General features: G+C 42.9%; 1 protein-coding gene across 4 annotated transcripts; it reads left to right on the plus strand.

Moving 5' to 3' along the window:
* Positions 1 to 9: 9 nt before the first annotated feature.
* Positions 10 to 21220, plus strand: LOC105693796 (protein N-terminal asparagine amidohydrolase). Of its 4 annotated transcripts, XM_025747151.2 has the most exons (8): positions 10 to 483; positions 9059 to 9156; positions 15853 to 16040; positions 16301 to 16366; positions 16777 to 16959; positions 18167 to 18375; positions 18477 to 18638; positions 18761 to 21220. In XM_025747151.2, exons 3-8 carry the CDS (start codon positions 15854 to 15856, stop codon positions 18884 to 18886), a joined length of 933 nt encoding a protein of 310 aa, XP_025602936.1. In that variant the 5' UTR covers positions 10 to 483; positions 9059 to 9156; position 15853; the 3' UTR covers positions 18887 to 21220. The 4 variants fall into 4 exon arrangements, with proteins under 4 accessions (XP_025602936.1, XP_048513977.1, XP_048513975.1 ...); XM_048658020.1 differs by lacking the exons at positions 10 to 483; positions 9059 to 9156 and adding an exon at positions 14610 to 14664; XM_048658018.1 differs by lacking the exons at positions 10 to 483; positions 9059 to 9156 and adding an exon at positions 15616 to 15769.
* Positions 21221 to 24575: the final 3355 nt, after the last annotated feature.

Below are 24575 nucleotides of genomic sequence, written 5' to 3' on the forward strand. Positions count from 1 at the left end.
AGGCGCAAGCGGCGAGAGCAGCACGCTCCTCCGTCTTCCAGTTTTATCTGGCTAAAACAATAACCGTTTGCTTCGCTTCGTTCCAACCGCGATTGTCCTCCTCGCTGTCACTTTCCGCGCTGGGTTCGCAAAAGTTCTCGGTGAAAGTCGTTGTGCGGTGCGCGTTTCCCTCGCTACCCAAAAATCGTGCGCGAAGTGTCCATATTATTTTTATCCTTTTTTTTTTTTTTTCTTCTTCCGTTCGAATTTTTATTTACATCCTTTTCTTCACGTTCGTTACAACATACCTATATCTGACGTGCTGCGAACCACCGTGGGAACAATTGCGTAAGAAGACGTTACAAAGTTTTAGGAACGGAAGACGTCCCGCCGCTCTCTCGTCGTCGTCGTCGTCGTCGTCGTCGTCGTCATCCCGCTTATCCCGAAATTGACAGACCCGAAGTACGACACGCTGCTCTGTCGTCCGTCCTCTTCTAACCCTCGGTGAGTTTTTTTTTCTCCTCGCTTTCGTTTTTTCTTCTTCTTCTTCCTACCGCAGTTTCCACGCAATTTTTTTTTTTCCCGTGCGAAGCGAAACGTCGTATAGGTTAGTTTTTGGTCCGGCGGTTGGCACCGTCGGCTCTGTTTACCGTGGAATCGCGTCGAGGCCTCGGACACGGCGCCCGATCTTCCCGAACCTCGAGTCGAACCTTTGTCGATGAGTTTCATTCGCTCCGTTTCCAGAGGTTCCCGACGGCGCCCTCGGGAAGAACCGATCGCCGTTTGTTTTCGAAGCGTTTACCACGTTTTACGGGGCGCGTCGGCCGTACGTCGTATTTCGCATTCTCACCGACGAATTGCGGCTAATTGACGGCGGTTTGTTAATTACGGTATCGAGACGTGGCGAGAGGGGGTGAGGGGAAGGGGGGGGGAGGGGGGTGGGAAGGAGGGGAGCGCGAGCGTGCAGGGATTGAAAATCTCGTCTCTTGTGCCTCGCGAGATTACCGCAGCCGCAAATTATATCGTCGTTTGGTGCCGCATAATTTGACGGCGGGAACGAATGCGACGATATTATACTCGTCACGATGCATAGGTGGAAAAAATCGGCTCCGGACGCGCCGGCGAAATTAAAGGAGAATCGGGGGCGGCTCGATGATGTAGTACGTACACGTGGTTATTTTGTGTATCCTGAAGTTCGTCGCAGATCCGGAAGAATTCCCTCGCTTCGCGCCTTTCGTCACATCGTCAGCTTTCTGGAGGAATTGAAAAGTTCGGACGAGATACGCGATTGTTTTTGTTACGACAGTCCGAACCCGCAGCTGATCGATGTGCGATGAAAAGTTCGAGTCACGGCGCGAAGTTTCAGTTTAGATTTAGGAAAATTCGAGTCACGGCGCGAAGTTTCAGTTTAGATTTAGGAAAATTCGAGTCACGGCGCGAAGTTTCAGTTTAGATTTAGGAAAATTCGAGTCACGGCGCAAAGTTTCAGTTTAGATTTAGGAAAATTCGAGTCACGGCGCCAAATTCTAACCCAGATTCTGAGAGATTCGAATTACGGCGCGAAATTTCCGCCCAGATTTCGAAAAGTTTGAGTCACGGCGCGAAATTTCAACCCAGATTTCGAAAAGTTCGAGTCACGGCGCGAAATTTGAGCCCACATTTCGAAAAGTTCGAGTCACGGCGCGACATTTTAGCCCAGATTTCGAAAAAAATGGAGTCACGGCGCAAAGTTTCAGTTTAGATTTAGGAAAATTCGAGTCACGGCGCAAAGTTTCAGTTTAGATTTAGGAAAATTCGAGTCACGGCGCCAAATTGTAACCCAGATTTCGAAAAGTCTGAGTCACGGTGCGGAATTTTAGCCCAGATTTTGAAAAAATCGAGTCACCACGCGAAGTGAAAACGCAGTTGCTGCAAAATCTCAGCCCAGACTTCCACCGATTCTCGCGATTCCAGTAGCTCACGCGTCGTCTGCGCCGCCGGTCGGAGCGAAAAGACTCGGTTTCGTGCCAAGGAAGAATAAATGCGGAAAAAAGCGACGCGTTTCGGTCTTTCCGTTCGATTCGTGTCGTCGTCGTCGACGGTGCAACGCAATAATCCTGAACCAGGCCAAGAAAAAGACCGAGAAAAAGAAAGAAAAAAAGAGGAAAATCGCGGAGGATCGTTCGACGTCCTTATCGCGCTCACGGGGAACGGCGCCCACCGATTGGCCGGGTGCCTCGGTTGCCAAAAAAAGTTACAGTCGCGCGTGACGATCATCGCGGAAAATATTCCGAAATAAGGGATTCGTTAGGTGCGGCGGAATATACATATATGTATACAGATAACGAGTCGGGGTACGCTATAAGTGGTGGCCAATTTACCGGACGTTCGACTTTAATAATTTCCGAGTTACCGCCGCGGCTTGTCCGGCTGCAGGTTTTTCCATCTTTCTCTCGCCGTTCTTCCTCACGGCGGGCACCATCCCCCTCCCCCCGCCCCCCCGCCCCCCCGACGCTCCTCGCCTCCCTTCTTTTTGAGACTTAATCTCGGCGGCGGCTGCCGCAGCGAGAGTAAGACCCCCTTTATAAATGGCGGCTATCATTTTCGAGATTACCATCTTTGTCAGGGATTATACTCGTGTACCCATAGATCTTCATGGGCGATAAGTGGCCGCGGTTTGTATACGTATGTATATGTACGCCGTGCAAAACGTTTCTCGATTCTCCAACCGAACCGCGCGGTATTTTCACACCCGGGCTTTCGGCTCGCGAAACTTCGGATTTCGTGGAATATACGCTGTCGCTCGTCTCTCGATCCTCGTTGAAAACGGTTGGCTCCGTGGAAGGATCGAATCCATCGGCGAATCAATCGCTTACGTGGACCGAAATTAGTGCAGGTTACGCTAATCGCGTCTGATATGATCGCGCGACCTCGCAATCGGCGACCGTAATTGAATCGTCCGCTGCACCGTTTCGATGCGATTCGGACCACGTGACCTGCGCGATTGATTAATCGGAAGTTCGGGACTCGGAAATTGAGGTGAAATTTATTTAAAACTATTTTCTTCCGCGTTCCCTAAATAATTGTATGTATAGGTATGATGTGCGGCGAAAAGAGGAAAACGCAATTTCTTACAATATGTTGTATACATATGCGAGTTTCACGCCCGGTTTTTAGGCTGGTCTGTAAGAGACGACCACTTTTTTGGGCCACCCTGGAATAAAAAAAGAATCGTCCTTTTTTTTCGGGCCACCCCGATACTTGTGTGTTATACTTTTTTGTAAAGAGCCTTTGATTGTTTTCGATTTATATTTCAGTAAAATATAGGAACGTATCGCGTTACTGATGCCAAAAGTACGTATTAAAAGAAGAGAAAAAAAAATTTCTCCAATCAACTTGAATATGAGTAAAATACATTAATCTGCGGGTAAAACGAAATGAAACTTTTTCTTTTTTTGGATACGCCGTTTTGGTTCTGAGAAAAAAAATTCCCAAAGCCAAAAAGGCGTATCGTTTCTTGTTTTTTTTTCAATTGTTATTAATTAGTAAACGAAAACAAGCATAAAAAATACAAAATTAGTAAAAATACTCCTCAACTCAATTAATTGGAAAAATTATTTATTTAAATGAGACGAAAAAAAAATCAAACAGAGTTAAAAATTCTGACGTTTGAGGAGTATTTTTACTATACTCTTGTAAATTTTTTTCTCGGTTCTGGCCAAGTAATCAATTATAATTAAAAAAAAAAAAAAACACAAAACGATGCACCTTTCTGGCTTTAAGAATTTTTGTTTTTTTCTCAAAACTAAAAAGGCTCCAAAAAAACTGTTTTTTTTTTATCGTTTCTCCTCGTCAATTTCGTCAAAATTTGTTCAAAATTATCGAGAAGGACCTCAAGTATAATTTTGTATCGAAAATTCGTTTTATTTTTTTTTTTATCGTATAGATTCCCCAGGTATCCCGCATTGCTCCTCGTTCCCCCGCTTATTTGACTCACATATTTAAGTTGATTAGAGAATTTACTTGTTTCTCTTTTTTTTTTTTTTTTTTGATCCGCCCTTTCGGCATCAGTATAACTCCGTATTCGAAAATTTCACCGAAGCGTCGTCCGATGGTCTTTTATTTTTTTCGGGGCGTCAAATTTCGGTGTACACAAACGAAAGCGATACGTAGTTAGCACGTCAGCGCAGGAGTGCGCGGCGGAGTATAGTAGCCGATATTGCGGCTCACGGACGCCAGTCCTCGGGGTGGGTGACTGGCAATCATCTCTGTATCCATGGTAACCGGGAAACCACCACCACCACCACCACCACCACCACCACCACCGAAGCTCCTTCTACTCCGCGCGTTACGGGTCACCATAAATCACAAACTCGGTCACAAACTAGCAACCTAACCTCGCGTCTACGCCGCGCTCGTATACCTATACCTACATACCTATGTACACACGTATACATGTATATACCCATCCGTATAATTTCACGCCGTAGGTGGAAACGACGCCAGATATCCGGATACTACTACGGTTGCCTCCCTCCGCAGTCCTCTCCACCGTCGTATCTTCGGCGTAATCCCTTTCCAGGAGTCCGGTGCACCGGGGGGAGGGGGTGGGGGGGATCTGGACCTGAACCTGGACCCCCGGTAGCCGCTCACCGGTCGCCGATTATGACGATGTCCCCACTAATTGCTCACCGCGTCGCCGACCGCTGCTCGAATTTCACGAAAAGTTGAATAAAGTTTCCGCAAAGCTTGGAAACTCCGCGTTACCCCAACAATGCGACGATCTCCGGCGCTTCGTTCGTTTCGTGTGCGGTGCAAATAGAGTATCTAGTCCGATTTATTCTCCGAGGCACGAAAAAGTATTATAAAAAAAAAAAATACTGAATTCAGGCAAAACAAAACGAAACAAAACAAAATACGCCCGGATTTGGCTTGGGATCGAATCGAATGACACGAATATATGTACGCGCTAACAATAAGACTATACATACACACAGAGTAGGTATATACCGTGTCGATAGTACCGTACGTCGCAGGAGGCCGATCTAGCCGAAGAAAATTGCCGTTAAGCCGACGGAGGGACAGGGGGATTGCGGGGGAGGGGAGGGGAAGATCGTACGAAAGGACTTTGCATCGAAGGAAATAAAGGAGGATGCTCGCCGCGTTTATTTGTTGTTTGTCGTCGTCGTCGTCGTCGTCGTCGTCGTCGTACCTAGAGGGAAGGCCTCCGTGTACAGCGATTCACCGAACCGCGTGTACCGCGGCGACGTAACATCGTGGGAAATTAACGGGGGGGTACTTATCGGCTCGTTAAATTATACCGGGAATACGAGCGGCCGATTCTTCGCCCCAATACTTACTTATACTTACTTACTTACTTACTTACTTACGGTGGAGATCCGATAGCGCATAGGCTGCGCTTTGTCTAGGCGATTTATACATTGCGCAGTGATTCTCATCCCTCGATCCTTACGCGCCGCACGTATACGTGAATCTCTATTCGATTTCGCGTTACTCCTGCCGAAAGGGCGTGTCGATTTTTTTTTTATTTTTATTATTCTTATTGTCATCATTATCATTATCATTATTATTATTATTATTGTCGTTGTTGTTGTTGTTGTTGTTGTTGTTGTTATCATTATTATTGTCGATTATCAGGCCCAAAAAACGAGAAAAAAACGATTACAAGAGTAGCAAAAATATACTCCTCAAACGCGTCAGACTTTTCAACTCTGTTTAAAAAATAATAATAATAATAATAATAATAATAACTATAGATACCAAATGTAAACTTCAATTTTGAAAAATTCGTTGCGGATGGCTTCTGAGGAGAATCTGAACTAGAAATTTCGAAATACAGTGCGATTGATCCGTATAGTTTATTTTTTCCAGTAAAAATAATTGATTTGTATTTCATTAATTGATTAATTTAACGCAGGTATATCATAGTTGGAATCGCACGAGCGAATTTTTTTTTTTTTTTCTCTCATTCAAACGAATATTTTTTCAAATAAATTTGATTGAGGAGTATTTTCACTACTTTTGTATTTTTTTTTTTCTTGGTTCAGCTTGTTTTTGTCGAATAATCGTTAATAATTCGGAAAAAAAAAAAAAAAATGATGCGCCATTTTGGCATTAGTAACGCGGTTCGTTTTATTGATTCGTTCATTTTTCCGTTTCAATTTTTTTTTATTTTTTTTTTTTATTTATTTTTTTTCTTTTTCGGTTCTATACGTGGAACGATTATCGCGCAATGCCTGACCCACACTTGTGCACTTTGAGATCGAGTATATCGAAGATTTCGGCCAATCGCTGGATTTTCACATCACAAACGACCAATCCGATGATCACAGCATTCCCAAATATACTCAATTTCAAAGCGCGTCTGGCGTCCGCGGAGCGTGCGCGCGCGCTTGAGAACGTTGAAAAATTCTAGGTTATACCTGATTCGAAAAAACAAAAACCAAAAACCAAAACAAAAAAAAATGGGGGGGGGGGGGGGTCGCGATCGTCGGAAAAGTCGAAACGCTGCTGACACTCGAGAGGCACGAAACGGGGAAATGGACGACTATAACGGATGAACTGTGACGTGTCCGGGTCATTCGAATGGGCAAAAAACGGAAGCTAAACTCCCACGGATATTTGACCGGTACAGAGATTATCCGACTGTCAAAAGATCCGGGTTCGCTCAGCCGGTTGAGTAGTCGGTACCTATACTGTACATCCGATATCCTCTCGCTCACGATTCTTCGTAAAAAAAAAAAAAAAAACCGTTTCTCAATTCGAGCCTCCGATTCGTCTTCCGCCGACCAACCACCGAGTCACCGGTTATCTTACGTCCGGACGATCCGCCGCGTGCTTCTCTTCTTCCTCCTCCTCCTCCAAATCCGCGAAACTTCCCCGGTTCCTCGTGTCTCTTCCGGAACCTAACCTCGAACGCTACCCCCGAATTCCGCGCTCGTCGCGCGCCCGATTTTCGTCCACATCACGCTCGAGAATTCGTGCTCGATTTAGAAACGAAAGAAATTAGTGCTCGCCGCGCTCGTGCGCAAATTTGCCGAACGCGTGGTGACACGCGTGCGTGGTGACGTCGTGCGATCCTATCGTGAGTCAGGAGAGTCGCGAGACGTCGCTCCAGACGTTTGTAGCTGGGGGGCGCCCAAAGATCCGGAGGGCGGGGGCGCGGGGGTCGCACGATATTTAGTACTTTTGTGTGGTTGTTATTAAAGCGTCGTCTCCGTGCGCGAACGCACCGGTGTTTTTCTCATCCGTGCGCGTTAACGCGGGCGGACGAAGGAGGAGGAGGAGGAGGAGGAGGTTAGGTTAGGTTACGTTGGGGGTACGGGCGGGCGCAATGAGAGTCACTGTGACTCGTACCGGTTGTTCCACTCTATGGAATGTGGATGCTGCGAGCTCGCGAGTTTCCTAACGTATGTGGGTATATAATGTTATGTACGACGTACCTACCTACCTAACCTACCTATACCTATACCTGTACCTACCTATAGATCCTCCTTTTTCATTATTCTTATCCTTATTCTTCTCCGGCTTCTTGTACGTACCTTCCGCGATATGTTCCCTGCGCAGGTGAGTTTCGCCCTGCACGGTATATATGTATATATATATGTATATATATATATGTATATCGTCCTGCCGTTTCCACGTCGTCGTCGTCGTCGTCGTCGTACCCGACTGTACTTAACCTAAAGATAAGACACCGCGAACTCCAACATTTTATTTTTCTAACGCAACGCTACCACGTGGAGATCAACGAATTTCAGGCGTTGATAAAGAGAAGTGCGATCTACGTTCGACTATAAGCTAGGCTTTTTTATTTCGATGCTCTAATTTCGAATGTGAAGAAAATTTACCACGTCAAACCTCCAAAGTTGGAGTAAATTGCAAAAAAAAAAAAAAAAAAAAAAAACGCCATAAATAAGTATTGCAATTATGCAATTAACGAAACAAAAAATTTCTTATTCCAGATCACTGATCAGGTATTATTTTTCTTATGGATTTCGAATTCAAATTTGGAGAAAATTCAACTCGTCAGAACTGAAAAATTGGAATAAATTAGAAAAAAAACCGCTAAAAATTGCAATTATGCAATTAACGAAATAAAAATTTCTCAATCCAGATCAAGTATTATTTTTCTCACGTATTTCGATAGGTTGAATCCGGATGTGGAGAAAATTTACTACCACGTCAAACTTTCATAGTTGGAGTAAATTGCAAAGAGAAAAACCTAAAAATAGCAATTATGCAATTAACGAAACAACAAATTTCTTAATCCAGATCAGATATTTTTCTCACGTATATCAATACGTTAAATCCGGTGAATCCTATTTAGATTACGGATTTATTTATTTATTGCACAATTGCAATTTTTCACGATTTCTCAGCCATTTTTAGCACCTAACGATTCTTATTTTCAAAGGGTTAAGATTTCGATGTCCCAAAAAGTTTTCTCGCCGCTCTATATTCTTCTCTTCTCCGTCGTTGGTCCTTATCCTCTGATTATCCTTATCCTTGCGGCCGCCATGTTCGATCTCGAATTTTATGAAATACCGAACACGAGGGAGATAAAAGACTCTAGAAAATAAAGGGGGGGAAAGAAAAATGAGCGTAACCAGTCTTACGTAAGGAGGTTATGTACGCGTAATATCATCGTTCCGAAGAAATTCTGACGCAAATTTCTAGGAAAGTCGTTGTTGTTTTTTTTTTTTTTCTGTTTTCTTTTGTTTTCTTTTTTTTTTTCTTTCATTTTCCTTGGGCGTTTCGTTTAATGCAAGCATAAAAACAATCGACGGAAGTTAAAATGGCATAAATATTTAAACGATTCGAGGTAACCCGCCACTGTATGCTAACGATCCGTTTAGCATAACACACCCGATAGATATACGGAAAGTGTGCGGACGTCGTACGTCGTTCGCTGTACGTGGAAGTAACAAAAAAAAAAAAAAGAAAAAAAAAAAAGAATATAGCAAAACAAAATCGTCAAAAATAGTTATTTGGATCCCGAATAAGCGAGCGCCATTTTTAACTTGGACGCAGATATTTTCCGATCGATCTGATTTTGTTTTTTTCCTTTGTTTTTCAGGTGAACGCGAGATGAAAAAATTATCACTTCTTCTTCCTGAAATGACGGTAGAGAGTCAACGTCCTTCCAACTAGGATTCTCCGAATTTTCAACTCCAGGTGGGTGAAAAGTTTGTTTTTTTTCCAAATAATGGCCGGCCGATTTCGTTACGGTTGAATGAGATACGAGTGAAATTGAAACGAGAAATTATGCCACTCGAAAAAGAAGAAGAAAAAGCAAAAAAAAAAAAGAAAAAAAGAAGGAAAATGGAAAAAATGGAAAAAAAGGCCGCTTCAGAAGCGCGATATCTTGGATCTCTTTATGCCACTTTACAATCGCGTTCGGACATACTGTACGAAGCCAACAATAAGTGTACACGGTATACGTTATCCGTGCACACGATAGTCAATGCTTCGATGAAATTCAAATGAATTATATGAATATTTTAAAGCTGCCACTCCGCTTTATATATATATATATATATATCTATATATACTATATACCATACAGTATATAAGTGTGTTATAGATGTACACAAATCTACATAGCAATTCATGCGCTTTTATTTACATAGCAACCTTTTTACCTCCTATTTACGTTACGGGCGTATTATTTGGATTCTGATATTCGGATAGATTAACAATAAGGATAAGCATCTGGACGGGGTTCGTCCGCGGCTGCGACATAACCTGAAATCGTTTTTGAATATTCACCACTCGATTCCTCGCGCCGCGAATGAATGAAATAAATTTTCTTCGATAATGTTCGTGACGTGTGAGGAATCCGAAAATATATCCTCGTCCGAAAGTGGAATCGATCCAGTTATATCGGAATAACGGTCTAGTTATATCGGCGTGGATTATTTGCGACCGGACGTGTAATCGGCCCCGGAATAGGATATTCGGTATTTCAAATTGCCGCGTTGGGATCGAGCCGAGTTTTCGCTGTTCGTGACCGTAATCGCGGCTAAATTATACCGGTGCCGAGTCCACGGAGAAGGTTGAGGATACGCGGAGGAAAACGAAGGTAGAGCGAAGCGGGGGAGGGGAAGGGAGGGGGGGGGGGGAAGGAAGGGACGCCTGGGAAGCACGCGGAAATCCAGTTGATACGTAACCATTACCCTAATTATTGCCCTATCAAATCCTCGACGAGATCCCGTGTACACTCGCCCACAAAATTAACCGCCCAACCGGCGATATAATAACGATTTTCAAAACGCTGTAACTCGATGAAAAAGTGTCGAAAAAAATCATTCAGGGGAGCGTTTTGAAGGTTGAAACTCCGACTTGAAGATGGTTTCTGAAAATTCGTCCCAAGGTCATTTTTGACTTTGTGGCGTAGGTTTGAGCGCCGAGTCGACAAACTTCGGAAGAACAAATGTTTCAAATTTCTCCACGGAGCTTGAAAAAAATCGCGGAAAACTTTCGAGATAGCCATTTTGTAGCCCGAAATGTGCTCTTCAAAATGGCCTCCAAAAAGTTTCACGCGCGATTTTTAGATACCAAGTTATTCAATTTTTAACGATCGTAAACGCGGTTTATCGATTGATTTTTTTACCCGTTCGTGGTTGGTTTGCGTCTACTCGTCGATCCTGCCCTCAATGACATGCCTCGTCTAAAAATTGAATAACTCGGTTTCAAAAAATCGCGCGTGAAACTTTTTGGATACGATTTTGAAGAGGAGATTTCGGACTACAAAACGGCTATCTCAAAAGTTTTCCGCGATTTTTTTCAAACTCCCTGGAGAATTTTGAAAAACTTGTTTTTCTCGAAGTTTCGCGACTCGGTACTCAAACCTACGTCACGGGGTAAAAAATGACCTTGAGAGGAATTTTCAGAAACTATCTTCAAGTCGAAGTTTCAACCTTCAAAACGCTTCTTGAAATGATTCTTTTCGACACTTTTTCATAAAGTTAGAGCATTTTGAAAATCGTTGTTATTTCGCCGCGAGTGCCGTGTGCGCCGTCGGAGTCTAACGAGCGAAGTTACCGGCGTTTGTCGAGTTGCCGGACGTCAGGCGGTAAAGTGGCGTTCCACTCGACCGACTCCGGGGATCTCTGGCGCCGGGGAAAATCGTCCCCCGGATCCCCGTCGAAAGTGTGGAAATCTCTTTATCGACACGAAGTTCACGCGATAAACCGGATCGGATCGGTTTCTTTGGTATCGTAATTCGGCCGTTCTTAGTAAAATCTTTCCACTTATTATCTCGCGTGTGTTAAAATCACCCGCGTACGCACGAGATAACGTTGGCATATAAATATGTTGTTACGTGATAAATGCATATCGCGCGTATATTATGGAATCGATAATATGGTAATGTCTTATTTCCAGTTCATTTAACGCTGAGGATATATCGTAACGCGCGGGTAGATACTTTTTTTTCTTCTTCTTCTTTTTTGTTTTTTTGTTTTTTTGTTTTTTGTTTTTTTTTGTTTTTTTTCCCTCTTCTTCTCCGTCGACTCTTATCTTCCGGTTGTCGATAACGATTATCTCGTCGCGCATATTACACCGTACGTAATATATGAAACACACTCGAGAGATTTTTATCTGTACATACCAAACTCGTCATTCGAACGATCTTTATATTCCCTGGGAACTTTGGGAGATAAGAACGCCTGGAAGAAAAAGAAACAAAATGTGGACCGCCGAAAATAGGGAGATTCAAAAATTAAAGAAACGAATAATATATCGTTAGTTGCACGCACTCTGATAAACGAAGTCGTATGCAGCCGTCGCATTTATCGGTAAAAATTTCAGTTTTACATGTCTCAAAAAAAAAAAAACATGCACATAGGATGATGCGAAAAAAACGACCGTGTTTTTTTTTCGCATCTCCTAAGAAAGTGTATTATTATAGTTTCATATATTTTGAGAGCCCCCTTCAAAGATCAGTTCAAAAAAAGTTTTTTAGGGGTCGCTCAGGATTTTTAAAAAAATTCCAAAATCGTTGAAAATTGATTTTTTTTTTTTCAATCTTGTATTGCGTTATTCTGTTGTATTTTCTAAATCGTCGAAAATTGATTTTTTTTTTCAATCTTGTATTTCGTTATTCTGTTGTATTTCCTAAATCGTCGAAAATTGATTTTTTTTTTTTCGATCTTGTATTTCGTTATTCTGTTGTATTCTGAGTTGAAAATGACGGGAATTCCGGAAACTTTAGGTCGATATTGGGTTTTTTAAATTCGCTGAAATTTTTTTTTTCCAAATTTCTCACATTATAAAAAAAGTATAGTAACTTAAAATGTTTTCGAGCGACCTCAATCCTTGATCCTTCGATCGCTCTTTTTCGAACTTGATTTATCGGAAGCTGATAAATTATCTTTCAAAAAAAAAATAAGAAAAAATAAAATTAGAAGAGCTAAAAATTACCAGCGACATTATGACACGCTGTATATAAATATGTGTTGCAAATAATTTGGAAATTTTGTTTTTTTTTCACGTTTCGGGGATAATTTTATCGCACGGTGTAGGTAAATAATTTGATAAGTTTTCACGTTCACTTGCAGTTCGCGACCCGCAGATTTTTCCATACGGTAACTTTTTTTGGTCGAATGAGAAGAATTGAAGAATGAAAAAAGAAATGAGAAAAAAAACGATATACGGCCGCGCGGTGTTTCGTAATTTGATTCACCTCCTCTTCGACGATTGATTTATTGCAATTACAATCGACATCGCACACATATATTTACTGGATATATATTTACAACACGTATTAAAATCGGTGCAGCTTTCTTCGGAGTAATTCTTATCTCCGTTCTAAATACGGGAATTATTATCTCGGCTACAACCCTGTATCGCATTTCTCAACTCAATATACGGACACGCATGCATGCCATTTATCATGTTAATTCGATGTTCGTCACGTTTCGTTCTCACTTTGGTCTTCGGAGATCTCACGATCGTCCTCATCGTTCGTTATTATCATCATTGTTTTTATCATTCACGCGTCTAATATCTATACATATATATACCAAGATTTTTTCGGTCAACTTATTTCACATTAGTGTACAAGGTACGTTATACGTTTCGTTTTTTTTCTCATGTATCGCAGAGCTTTTCAAAATTTTGTAACTCGATTATCGTAAAATTTTGTTGGCAACAGTTTCGGAAATGAGAATAATATTCGAGATTTTGAGATTTTTTTATTCGTTTCAAGGTGAATCGATTTTTCTTTCTCTTATATCGTAGAGCTTCTTGAAATTTCGTAATTTAATTTTCGTCAATTTTCGTCAAATTTTGTCGGAAACCATTTTGAAAATTAGAATAACATTCGAGATTTTGAGTTTTTTTTTTATCCGTTACAAGGTGAATCGATTTTTCTTTCTCTTATATCGCAGAGCTTTTCAACATTTCGTAACTCGATTTTTGTCAAATTTTGTCGGCAATAGTTTTGAAAATGAGACTAACATCTGAGATTTTAATTAATTTTTTTTTTGTTTTATATTCCGAGGCAAATCGAAATTTATAGGTACATAAAAAAAAAAGACGAATTGAGCGAGTTGAGTAATATTCATAAACCCGAAAAGGAGGTCGACCAATAAAATGTTTTTTCGTTTTCTCCAACGATAAGACCGCTTTTCGAAAACGAGATCACATATCGAGCCTTTCTTAGGAGATCCTCACCGACGCGTTTATCCGGAGATCGGATCAGCTGATCGATCCTCGCGGTGAAAATTCCTGTTTTACCGACCGAGTTAGCACCGCTTTTGAAAATCTCATCATCCCCACCGCGCGTTCGATTCCGCTCGAAAATCTCGCTTACATCCCGATCTCCAGGGATCGCCAAACGATCAACGCACATCCATACGAACGGCCGAAATAAAGCGCGTTACGTTCCAACGAAAAAAAAAACAATATGTCGGCATCGGCGCGGGCCAGGTTATTTTCCTCGCTCGGTTCGTATCGGCCGCCGTGTCGGCGTTGACGAGCCGGCAGCGACGATCCGCTCGCTTTTTCGATCGTTCATTGGGCCGATGTTCTCTGATGACTCCACCTCTGATTCGAGCAGACAAAAGCCGATCGGCCAATCGCGACGCTCGCTGATAACGGCTGGCAATAATTACTCAGTTTTGTTAACGCGAGCCGCGTAAACGTGACCGGAATTCACACTCATTTTTCCATATCGAACCAGCCCCCGCCGACTCTCGCGATATTACGGAGATATTCAACCGACTTTCGGTCTGCCCGCAGCCCGCGCTCGTTCGTTCGTTCGGAGTGTTGATCCTGATATACGTGGGGTGCAGGTTCGAGATCCGTTTCTCTTCCTTTTTTTTTTTGGAGACTTTTCCTGACTTTTTAGCCGCTTTTCTTACCCTCCGTCGATCGTATCCTCTGACCGCTCCCCCCTCCCCCTCCCCCGATTCCGATCCGGCCCGCGCCTGCGGTTTTCTTTTTTTTTTATTCACTCGTTTGTTTTATTTGGTTCGTATTTTTTTTTTTTTTTCGCTGTGAGAAGAAAAAGTTGGACAAAAAAAAGTGAACGTTTTCAGTGAAGTGATAAACAAAACAAAAAAAACAAAAACAAAAAACTTGTTGCAAAAATAGTGAAAACGTAATTCTCGTCATTTTTTATCTTCATCGTATACTATATACACGGTGATCGTTCGCTATATATATAAAACAAATAAGGTAAATTTTGAATCTTTCCAAAATCAAGAAATTCTTTCCGTTTCGATCCAGGCGCCGTATATGTGGTATAGAATCTTTGGATTTTTTCGCGTTCGCAGATTTTTATCGAGCCGTTTTTTTTTTTGTTTTTTTTTTTTTTTTCATCGCACTGCACGCGGCGGCGCTCGAACGATTCCTCGATGTGCAAATAAATATTTGCAACTTCGATCACGCGTCGAAGACGTGGGTGAAGAAGAGGGAGATATATAGAGAACGAGCGAAACGTACGTGGAACTCGTACGAGAAAATATTCATACGTATAACAAAAACATCGGATTTTCGATAACGGATCGTTTTGTTGACAATTTATTTTTACGCGTTTCCGTCGCAGTCGACGAAATTCCGGGAAATACGCGCGCGCCGCGCGACTCGCCGTATTCCCGAAAATGATGAATTCCGCGTCTTTTATGCGATATATATATTTTTTTTTTTCTTCCTCTGATCTTTCGCACCAAAAATTCGGTCGATTCGACGGACATCTGAAACGCGACGACAGCTGCGCTGAATTTTATCAAAAATCGCGTAAACGAAAACGAAAAAATAGAGCCCAGGATCGAAAAATCGAAGAATCGCCGGTTGACGTTTCGCTCTAATATACCTCCATATATTTGAGGTTAGGTTATCTCGGGTCCCCCTACGACACGATCTCGCGATCTGCATATATCTTCTTCTTCGTCAGACGCCAGTGTTAATTGCGCGTAAACAACGTGGTACGATTGTTGCCACAGCTGAAAATAATAATCGCGGCCGTATTCGGAAGAAAAAAAAAAAAAAGAAAAAAGAAAGATACAAAACAATCTGCAAATCCACCTGCGCGGCTGTCAATAATTTACATTGAAAAGAAGACGCGCAACAAAAAAAAAAAAAAAAGAAGCAAATTACGGAAAAATGTGTCGATTCCGAGCACATATATCGATGCCGAAAATACTTACGGTGCAGCTGGAAACCGTCAGCGACCGAATATCTTTTTCTTTTTCTTCTTCTTTTCCATTTTTTGTTCGTTTTTCAATCTTTTATCGTCGGCAGCTTCGCGTCGCGCGTTGAGATAACACCTGCTCTCCGCCGGGTATCGGTGAAAATATATGTATATTTCGCTAACGAGCCCCCAGTTTGCGAAAACTAATCGCGCGTATACTTATTTATTTCCAGTATGGTGCTGGTGGTGAACGGAGTCCTGCAGGAGGAGGCTCCGACGGACAGCAGGTCGCTTTACGCCGCTCATCCAATTTACAGGGAAACGGCCGCCCAGCTGCACAGCATGCCGGCAAAATTGGTGGGACCCGTCGGCCTCCTCTACGTTCTTCAGAGAGAAATGGCCGCCACTTTGCCCCACGACAGTGAGTACCGTTTTTTTATTTTTCATTTTTTCTTTGTTTTTTTCTTCCTATCGTTAAACGCGTTTCTATTCGAACGCGGAAACCGATTCGCTAGAGGAGAATTGATTTTTTGTCGCGGAGAGAAAATCGGAACGCGGCGACGCGACGCCATTTTGAGGACCCCTCGTTCGACGTCGTCTGCTGGCGCAGGCCCTGTATCGACGTTACGATACAGCGATCGGCAAAGTTTGATTAATCTTCCAACCTTTTTTGGGTTTCAGAGAACGTCAACATCCTCGGCTCCGACGACATGACGTCCTGCATCATCGTCGTGACCAGACATTCCGGTAAATAATCATCTAAGATAATCGACGATGAATTTAGCGCAAGCTCAAGATCGTACCCTGGTCCGCGACGACGTGCGAAATTTTTGTCGGTTATGCCGCGGGACGGAAAACCAGATTTTTCCGGAAACGCGCGCCGATATACCATAAGAGTCCGAAGTCCTTCGAAAAGGAGATGACGCGCGCTATTTGGCGTAAAAAAAAAAAGAACTTCGGCTCCGCTTTTTAGACGCGTTTCCGGATCTGATATAGACTCGATCGAGGGGATCACAAGAGCGGAGAAAATGGCGGCGGCGGGGGGGGGGGGGGGAAATAGTCGGGGGAAATATTCCGAGCGATTATTCGATAATTCGAATATTTGGCGCGAAATTCTTGGTGCTCGGTACTCACGGGATCGCGTCGATTTTCAACAGGTTCCGGCGCCGTGGCGCTGGCGCACCTCGACGGGACCGGGACGGAGGACGCCGCAGGAGCGATGGTCCAGAGGGTGAGCGACCTGGCCATAGGTTATCCCGAGGGACGTCTGGAGCTGCAACTAGTCGGCGGATTCTCCGATCCGAGCCACTACTCCGAGGAACTCTTCTTCAACATCCTCTGTCAGTATTATACTATAGCGTTGTATTAGGGGAAACGGTCTGATTCGGTCAGCGACGAAATTATAACCGCGGAATAATGACGATTTTTGAAATCCTTTAACTTGATGAGAAAATGTGGAAAAAAATCATTCCGGGAAGCGTTTTGAAGGTTGGTAGTCCGACTCGAAGATGATTTTTTAAAAATCTTCTCAAGGTCGCGAAACTTGGGGAAAAAACAAGTTTTTCAAAGTTCTTCACGGAGTTTGGAAAAAAATCGCGAAAAACTTTTGAGGTAGCCATTTTGTAGCCTGGAATCTCCTCTTCGAAATGGTATCTAAAAAGTTTCATACGCGATTTTTTGACACCGAGTTTGACGCCGAAAATGACCTTGAGAAGAATTTTTAAAAAACTATCTTCAAGTTGGAGTTTTAACCTTCAAAATGCTTCTCAAAATGTTACATTATTTTGAGAATCGGTATTGTTTCGCCGAGTGAAGGGTGCGCCGTTAATTTTTTCGCTGAGTGTAGAATTTTCAAAAACTCGATGTTTTTGGTTTTTTTTTTTTTTTCAAAAATCTCGAAACTTAATTCTCAAAAAACTGCCGCAGCTGTAGCTCAAAAAGTTATCGATCGATTCAGTTGAAATTTGGAGAAGCTTTTTTCCATGATATTTATCGGAAGGATAAACTTGAAAAAAAAAATTGGAAATTTCGCGTAAATAAAGTTTGTTTTTGGGGTAAAAAATTAACGAAAAAAGCCTACTCAATTTTCAATTCTGTACTTTTCATCATTTTTTAAGTTTACTCTTTCCCTCAACGTGTCAGTGAAGGAAAAAGATTCATTCATCATCTTTCAAATCCGTAAAAAAGACGAGACAACTGCAGCAGTTTTCTACGACGCGAGAACGATGTGTCACCACACCCCGTCATAACGCGGCCATTTTGTTTTTGAAAAAAATGAAAAAAAAAAAAAAGAAAAGAGAGAAAGAAAGAAAACAACACCAAAAAGTGTTTGTTTTTTTTTGTCACACATCAATGACGCAACGAAATGACGTATCAAAGCTTTGGGACGCCGCAATTATTTCATCACTATTGAAAAAACTAAAAAAAAACTGAAAAAAAAAAACAAAAAACAAACGACGCATTTTCTCGCGTCCGATCAGACCGCTCCCCTAAACGGCCGCCGGCTAATTTCGACCATTTCAATTATCGAACTCTCCCTGCTTCCAGGTGCCTTCCACAAGCAGCCCGTCGAGATCGACCTTACGCTTTGCTGCGTCGGTGAATTGAACACCACGGTACGGGGTGGTATCCACTGGCCTCTGATCTACGGCATAGGAGTTCACGTGAAAACGGGGGAGATATTCCCCGCCACATTTCCGGACAAGGGGCCCGACCAGCCCCTCAGAACCGCCAGGCAGCTCACCGGAGGGCAACAGGTGCGGAAAAATTTAATTCCCCCCCCCCCCTCCCCCCCCTCCCTACTGCCGCAGGAAATCGAAGGTAAATCACGCCGCAGTAATCGTTAACGGATCCGCAGGTCCTCGACATCTACGACTGCGTTTCCGGCTTCCTCAAAATCGGCCCCTTCAACTACGACCCCCTCAGAGGCGTCGATCTTTGGCTGGCCCAGACCGATCAGTTCATCCTCCAGCACCTCTCGACCACGCCCGAAGTCGAGCCGCCTCACTTCGTCTCCCAGGTGAGTCGGAAGTCGGAATTTTTCCTCCCCTGATTCCTGGGAATCTTGGGGACTCCGGTCTTTCCGGAAAAGCAAGGCCGACGCCCGACGTCGTTTTTGACGCATTTTTATTATCACCTCAGATCCGGGCGACCTTGAAGTACATTCAGGACAATCAGTTCCCGGCGGTCACCGTGTTCAGAGATAACAGGCCCCATTATTACGGACGGGACGAGACGACCGGCCTCTGGCAGCCCGTCCGATATTAGCGAATCTCACCACGACCTTCGACATCTTCGGAGAGGGTCCAGGGGAAAGAAGAACAAGAGCCAACTGAGGGTCCCTCTCGCCGGAGCGGAAAGAAAGAGGAAGAAGAGGGCGAAGGGAGCGGGAGGACAGAACGCTGTAGGTTAGAAAACGGCGAAGAAGAAGTTCGGAGGTTTTGACCGTCCAGCCGCATTCTCGAGTCCTCGGCAAAAGTCAGGGAGGAATTTATCGATTCTATAGAATTTTCCCGTCACTCACCCCTTTTTGCACAGATCACGCTAGTTCAGTCGCTGAAAATGAAGGGGAGAAGTGCCCCCCTCACTTTTCGGAGGCTCGAAAATGCGCCGGCACGGTTGAAACCGCGAAATTGTTGACGGATTTCGTTCGCTTCGCGGCGGCCATCTTGTTCCTGGCGGGCCCCGAAAGAGGGTTCGTAGTTTGGAGATTTTCCGCCGCCTCGCTAGCGCCAATTTTGCCATCGGAGATCGCCGATGTGACCGAATGAAGCGGCGGAATATCTCGGTCTCTTCGAAACGCCTGCGACGTTGCCGGTTCTGCGAGTTTTCCGCGATTCGGAGAACCCGAGTTACGGACGGCGTAGGTCGTATTGTAATATTATAATAATATTTCGGAATGGTGCAAAATATATGTATATACACACGTACATATATATATTATATACATATATATAGTATATATATATGTATGTATATGTAAATCTAGACGTTACATAGAGCGAGAGGTAATCGCTTCGGGAGGCCCGACGGCTGAATTTCCAAATCGACGAACGAATTCGAGGAAAGAGTCATTTTTAAAAGTCTGACAAGAAAATTAAACGTCGCTTTTTAAGTCTCCGATGTGACGGGCGTTTACGTTGCAAAATGCTTTAAGATTTTTTCGGTTTTTAACGTGCCTGTCGTCGCTATTGCGAGTCGTTGAATTTTTCGTAGCGCAACGACGAACGAGAGTTGACGCGACTTAAGATTATCGGGAGTGGAAAAAAGGAGCTCGAAAAAGAGGGAAGAAAAAAGCATCGTTAATTCGCGCTGAAAGTTTTTCTCATTATTAATAAAATTATCAATTATCGCGATTTTTATTCTAACCGATAGTTATCAGGCGCCACATTTACGCTATTTACCGTAAAAATGCCATGTAAACAAACAACTGTTGTAAATAATTAACAAAGAACGACGTCACCCGAATTTTGGCCGACGTTTTTTTCCTTTTATTTTTTTTTTCCCCCCCCCGGACGAGCCACTCGTCGATTTCGTCGGGTATTTTCTTCGCCCCGTTTCGGCGGATTCAGTTTCCGGCGGATCTTAGTCTTCGGGAGATTCCGACACAAAATGGCGTACGACAGTCTTTTTTTTTTTTTTGTTAGTCCGAAATCTCCGTTGTCGATCGTTGTGAGAGAAATACCCAAGGGTTTCCATCGTTTTATCGGCTAAAGATTTTCGAAAATTTGACGAAAATTACACGTCGGGTGTCGTCGCACTTTGTGAAACTAAAATAATCATCATTGCACACGAGCGCACGTGGCAGACGAAAGATTTAGGTTATGTTTCCGCCGAGATGAATGAAATTCCATGCCGCCCGAAACAAAAAACGGAATTGTTCGGGCAATTTTATGATTATTTTGTTTTCTTTTGGTTCAGTAGCTGCTCAGGGCTCCAAAATTTGTCGACGATGATCTTTCTTTTTTCTTTTCACGGAACGTTGATTGCGGGCGTTGTTGTTACATTTATTATTACTATTATTAATTCTTTAGGTAATCGTTGTTTGCGTTGCGAGACGTTGATACATAGAGCAAAGAAAATTAAATCGTTTGTAACGAACGTATGTAGGCAAAAATAAAATAAAATAAAATAAAAAATAACGGAGGAATGATTAATTAGGTAAGTAATTAACGATTGACTAATTATATAAATTAAGTATAAGAGATATATTTTTTATCGTTGCGAAAACGGATCGGGCGGATCGAGAGAAATTTTTTATTCGTCAAATGATGAGAATAAACGGTGATAACGACAATGGATCGATAATGTCTTCATTTACAATTTTTATATATATACACACAACGTATATTAGTTAATAAGCCATATCGATAACGGTTAATTAATTGTGCCGTTACGGGCGACAAATAATTCCGGTGTAAATATCGACTACGAAATAAAGCATAAAAAAAAATTAAATCTTATACAAAATAAGTTTATCATAATTTACACTTACTACTGTTACATATATATATATTATATTATTTGGTGATATATATATATATTTATATTGATGAGCAAATAAACGAACGAATAAACAATTGTGAAACGCGAAACCCGCAACAAGTTTTCAATCACATTTAAAAAACCTACCGGATTTTTTCATTCCCACGTACACCCCTCCTCGCTTTCTACGCAAAATTTATGCGCGTACATAACCTCCCCCCCCCCCAAGAATTTAACTACCCCGCCAACTCCGATCTCCTCTCATCCGAAGGTTACTCAATTTTATCCTACCTTTTTTTCGTCACTTTTATCCCCCTGCGGAACTCCTTGGAGAGTAACGCACCCCCAGGGCATCGAGGCTCTTCTTTTTTTTTTTTTTTAGGGGTGGCGTAAAATTTTAAGCGATCTTCCTCCCGGCCCCAACTTATATCCTTTTTTGCGAGCCGAACAATCCTTGGTCGAGTTCCGTACCCGCTCCAACTGAGCGGGGAAATGATAGAGGGCAAGGATTGAAAAAAGCAGCAAAATGGATAGAACTAAAGAAAAAAAAAAAAAAAAAGGATTCTCAGGGGGATCTGGGGGATCGCGAATTCTTGAATCGGGGACCATTAGCCACGAATAAAAAGCGGATGGAACAACAACGACCTCCGAATCTCCTTCCGAACGAATGGTAGCCAACCTAACCTATACGTCCATACGTCACGTCATGTTCCTCCTCTATTCTATCCCGTTGAAATCGCTACGCTTTTTCGTGACCACCGGTCGTCCGTTGGTTTGTACGTACCTAACCTAACCCGTGCGACGCGCACCGATCGCGGTCCTCGAAATGGCCGATTTATTCGTCTGCTTATCTTCCGTTTCCGGCGGATGATTTTTCTACCGGAAGTACGACTCGCTGTGCCTTGCCACGACTCGAAGAAGAACGAAAAAAAAAAAAAGAAAAGGGAAGTTCGAAATATCATCGACGACAATTGATCGATGAAAAATAATAACGCGAGTCGCGCACCGTCCAGAATTCCCCTCCGCGGGAGGAGAGCTACGAATTAATTAAGTTCGGCGGCGCTGTAAGGTCGAGAGAACGGACTTAAGCCTCGAGAGTGAACCCTCAACCCCGAAGATTTATTGGGTCACGCGGATTGATCGGAACGGTCCGAAGTCTCCAAGTGGAGGGGGGCAAGGGGGGCAAGGGGGTGTCGACTTTTTGCCCCCGCGATGTGCAGCTTTAGGCCCGACGCCCTGAGAACCGATAAAGAAGAGCGCGACAAATTAGATAAAAAAATGGAGAGAAAATATGTGTAAAGGCGAACAAAAACCGGTGCAGATTTCTGGGCACTTTTTTCAAGGAAAATTATCTGGGATTTCAGATCGCTCTTTTGATTATCTGAAAGCGTATATACATTCGGGAATTTGTTTATTTATTTTATTTTTTTTTAAGTTAAAAATATTAAGAATGTTTGGAGCGTCGTAAAAAAATCTGCGTACACGCGGCACCCGATGGCGTTCTTTCAAAAAAACGTATGAAAAAAAAAAAAAAAAACCAAAATGATTATTAATTTATATACTGTAATCTAGTAATTGCCAAACGGGATTTTTCAATCCCGTTGCTTAGTTTCTGTTTTATGGGCAAAGCAATGACTAATTTTTGCCCCAAAAAATAAGTATTCACGTTGAAACGCGTCCGCCATTTTGTTATAATTCTATATATTCTCAAAATCGGCTATAGGACGAGTTTTTTTAATCGAATAATTTTTGAAAAAACGCCAAGGATTTTTGCTATTTTTGATTAAAGAAAATTGAACATACTCTCGAACGTTATGTATGTGCTTTCGGATAATCGATGGGCCAATCCGTAACTTCAAAAACTTTGTTTTGAAAAAATTCTCAAAAAATGACCTTTTTTTCCGGCTCCTATATGATATAGGTGTACATTTATCTCCTCCTAAAAATCCGCTTTTATTCGCGTCCGTTAAACGCACTTTGAATTTTTACAATCAACTCCCCTCGCCACCTCCGGGAAGTGGTCCCTAGGGACGTAGTCGGGCGACAATTGCGGATTATATCGTAAGAAATTTTAGTTTAGAAGGAGTCGACGTGGTCGTTCGCGGTTCGGACGGAGGGGCGGAGGGTGAGACGAAATAAACGACGAAGGAGACGCGGGATGATCGTCGCCCGGATGAAACGCGGAGGACGCGAAGTTCCGAAAGGGGTTGCTGTACGGCGAGAGGAGGGGAGGGGAGGAGGGGGAAGGAGGGGGAGGAGGGGAAGTTGTAGGGAAATTCGGAAGAGGAACGTTATAACGCGAACAGGTAGAAACCGCGTGCGAAGCGAGAATTATGCTCGGAGAGGGGCGTACGGTGGGTAGATAGGTTAGGTACGTATATCTAGTCGCGATTCGGGATGATGATCCTCCTGGAAACTCGCGCTTCTGTCGTAGGGGAAACAATGGCCTAGAAACCCGCGACTACGAATGGGAGTGTAGTGTATGGTAGAGTAGAGTTTACCAAGGTGAATATGCTGGGTAGGTACGCATGGATAGACGTAACTTATTAGGTGCCTAGGTATAACCTTGTATTGTATAGAAATACACTCGGCGACAAAATTAACGGCGCAAACGGCGATATAATACAGATTTTCAAATTGCTCCAACTTTATGAAAAAGTGTCGGAAAAAAATCATTCAGGGAAGCATTTTGGAGGTTTGAACTCCGACTTGAAGATGGTTTCTGAAAATTCTTCTCAAGGTCATTTTTTACCCCACGGCGTAGGTTTGAGTGCCGAGTCGCGGAACTTCGGGGAAAACAAGTTTTTCAAAATTCTCCAGGGAGTTTGAAAAAAATCGCGGAAAACTTTTGAGATAGCCGTTTTGTAGCCCGAAATCTCCTCTTCGAAATAGTCTCCAAAAAGTTTCACGCGCGATTTTTTGACACCGAGTTATTTAAATTTTAGACGAGGCAAACCAACCGCTCACGGGTCAAAAAATCAATCGATAAACCGCGTTTACGATCGTTAAAAATTGAATAACTCGGTATCTAAAAATCGCGCGTGAAACTTTTCGGAGACCATTTTGAAGAAGAGATTTTGAACTACGGAATGGCTACCTCAAAAGTTTTCCGCGATTTTTCCCAAGCTCCGTGGAAAACTTTGAAAAACTTGTTTTCCCCGAAGTTTCGCGATTCGGAACTCAAACCTAGGCCACGGGGTTAAACATGACCTTGAGAAGAATTTTCAAAACCTATCTTCGAGTCGAAGTTTCAACCTTCAAAACGCTCCCCTGAATGATTTTTTTCGACACTTTTTCGTAAAGTTACAGCGTTTTGAAAATCGGTTTTATGTCGCCGTTAATTTTGTTGCCGAGTGTAGACGAGACGCGAGCATAGACGAGGTTATACGCACAGATGGTCTCGTGGTTCAATTATCACGGAGTCACGAATACACCGCACTTCAACACACAATTCGAATTTCAAACTCCAGTT

Source organism: Athalia rosae, chromosome 7, assembly GCF_917208135.1.
Source record: "Athalia rosae chromosome 7, iyAthRosa1.1, whole genome shotgun sequence".
Taxonomy (NCBI): Eukaryota; Metazoa; Arthropoda; class Insecta; order Hymenoptera; family Athaliidae; genus Athalia; species Athalia rosae.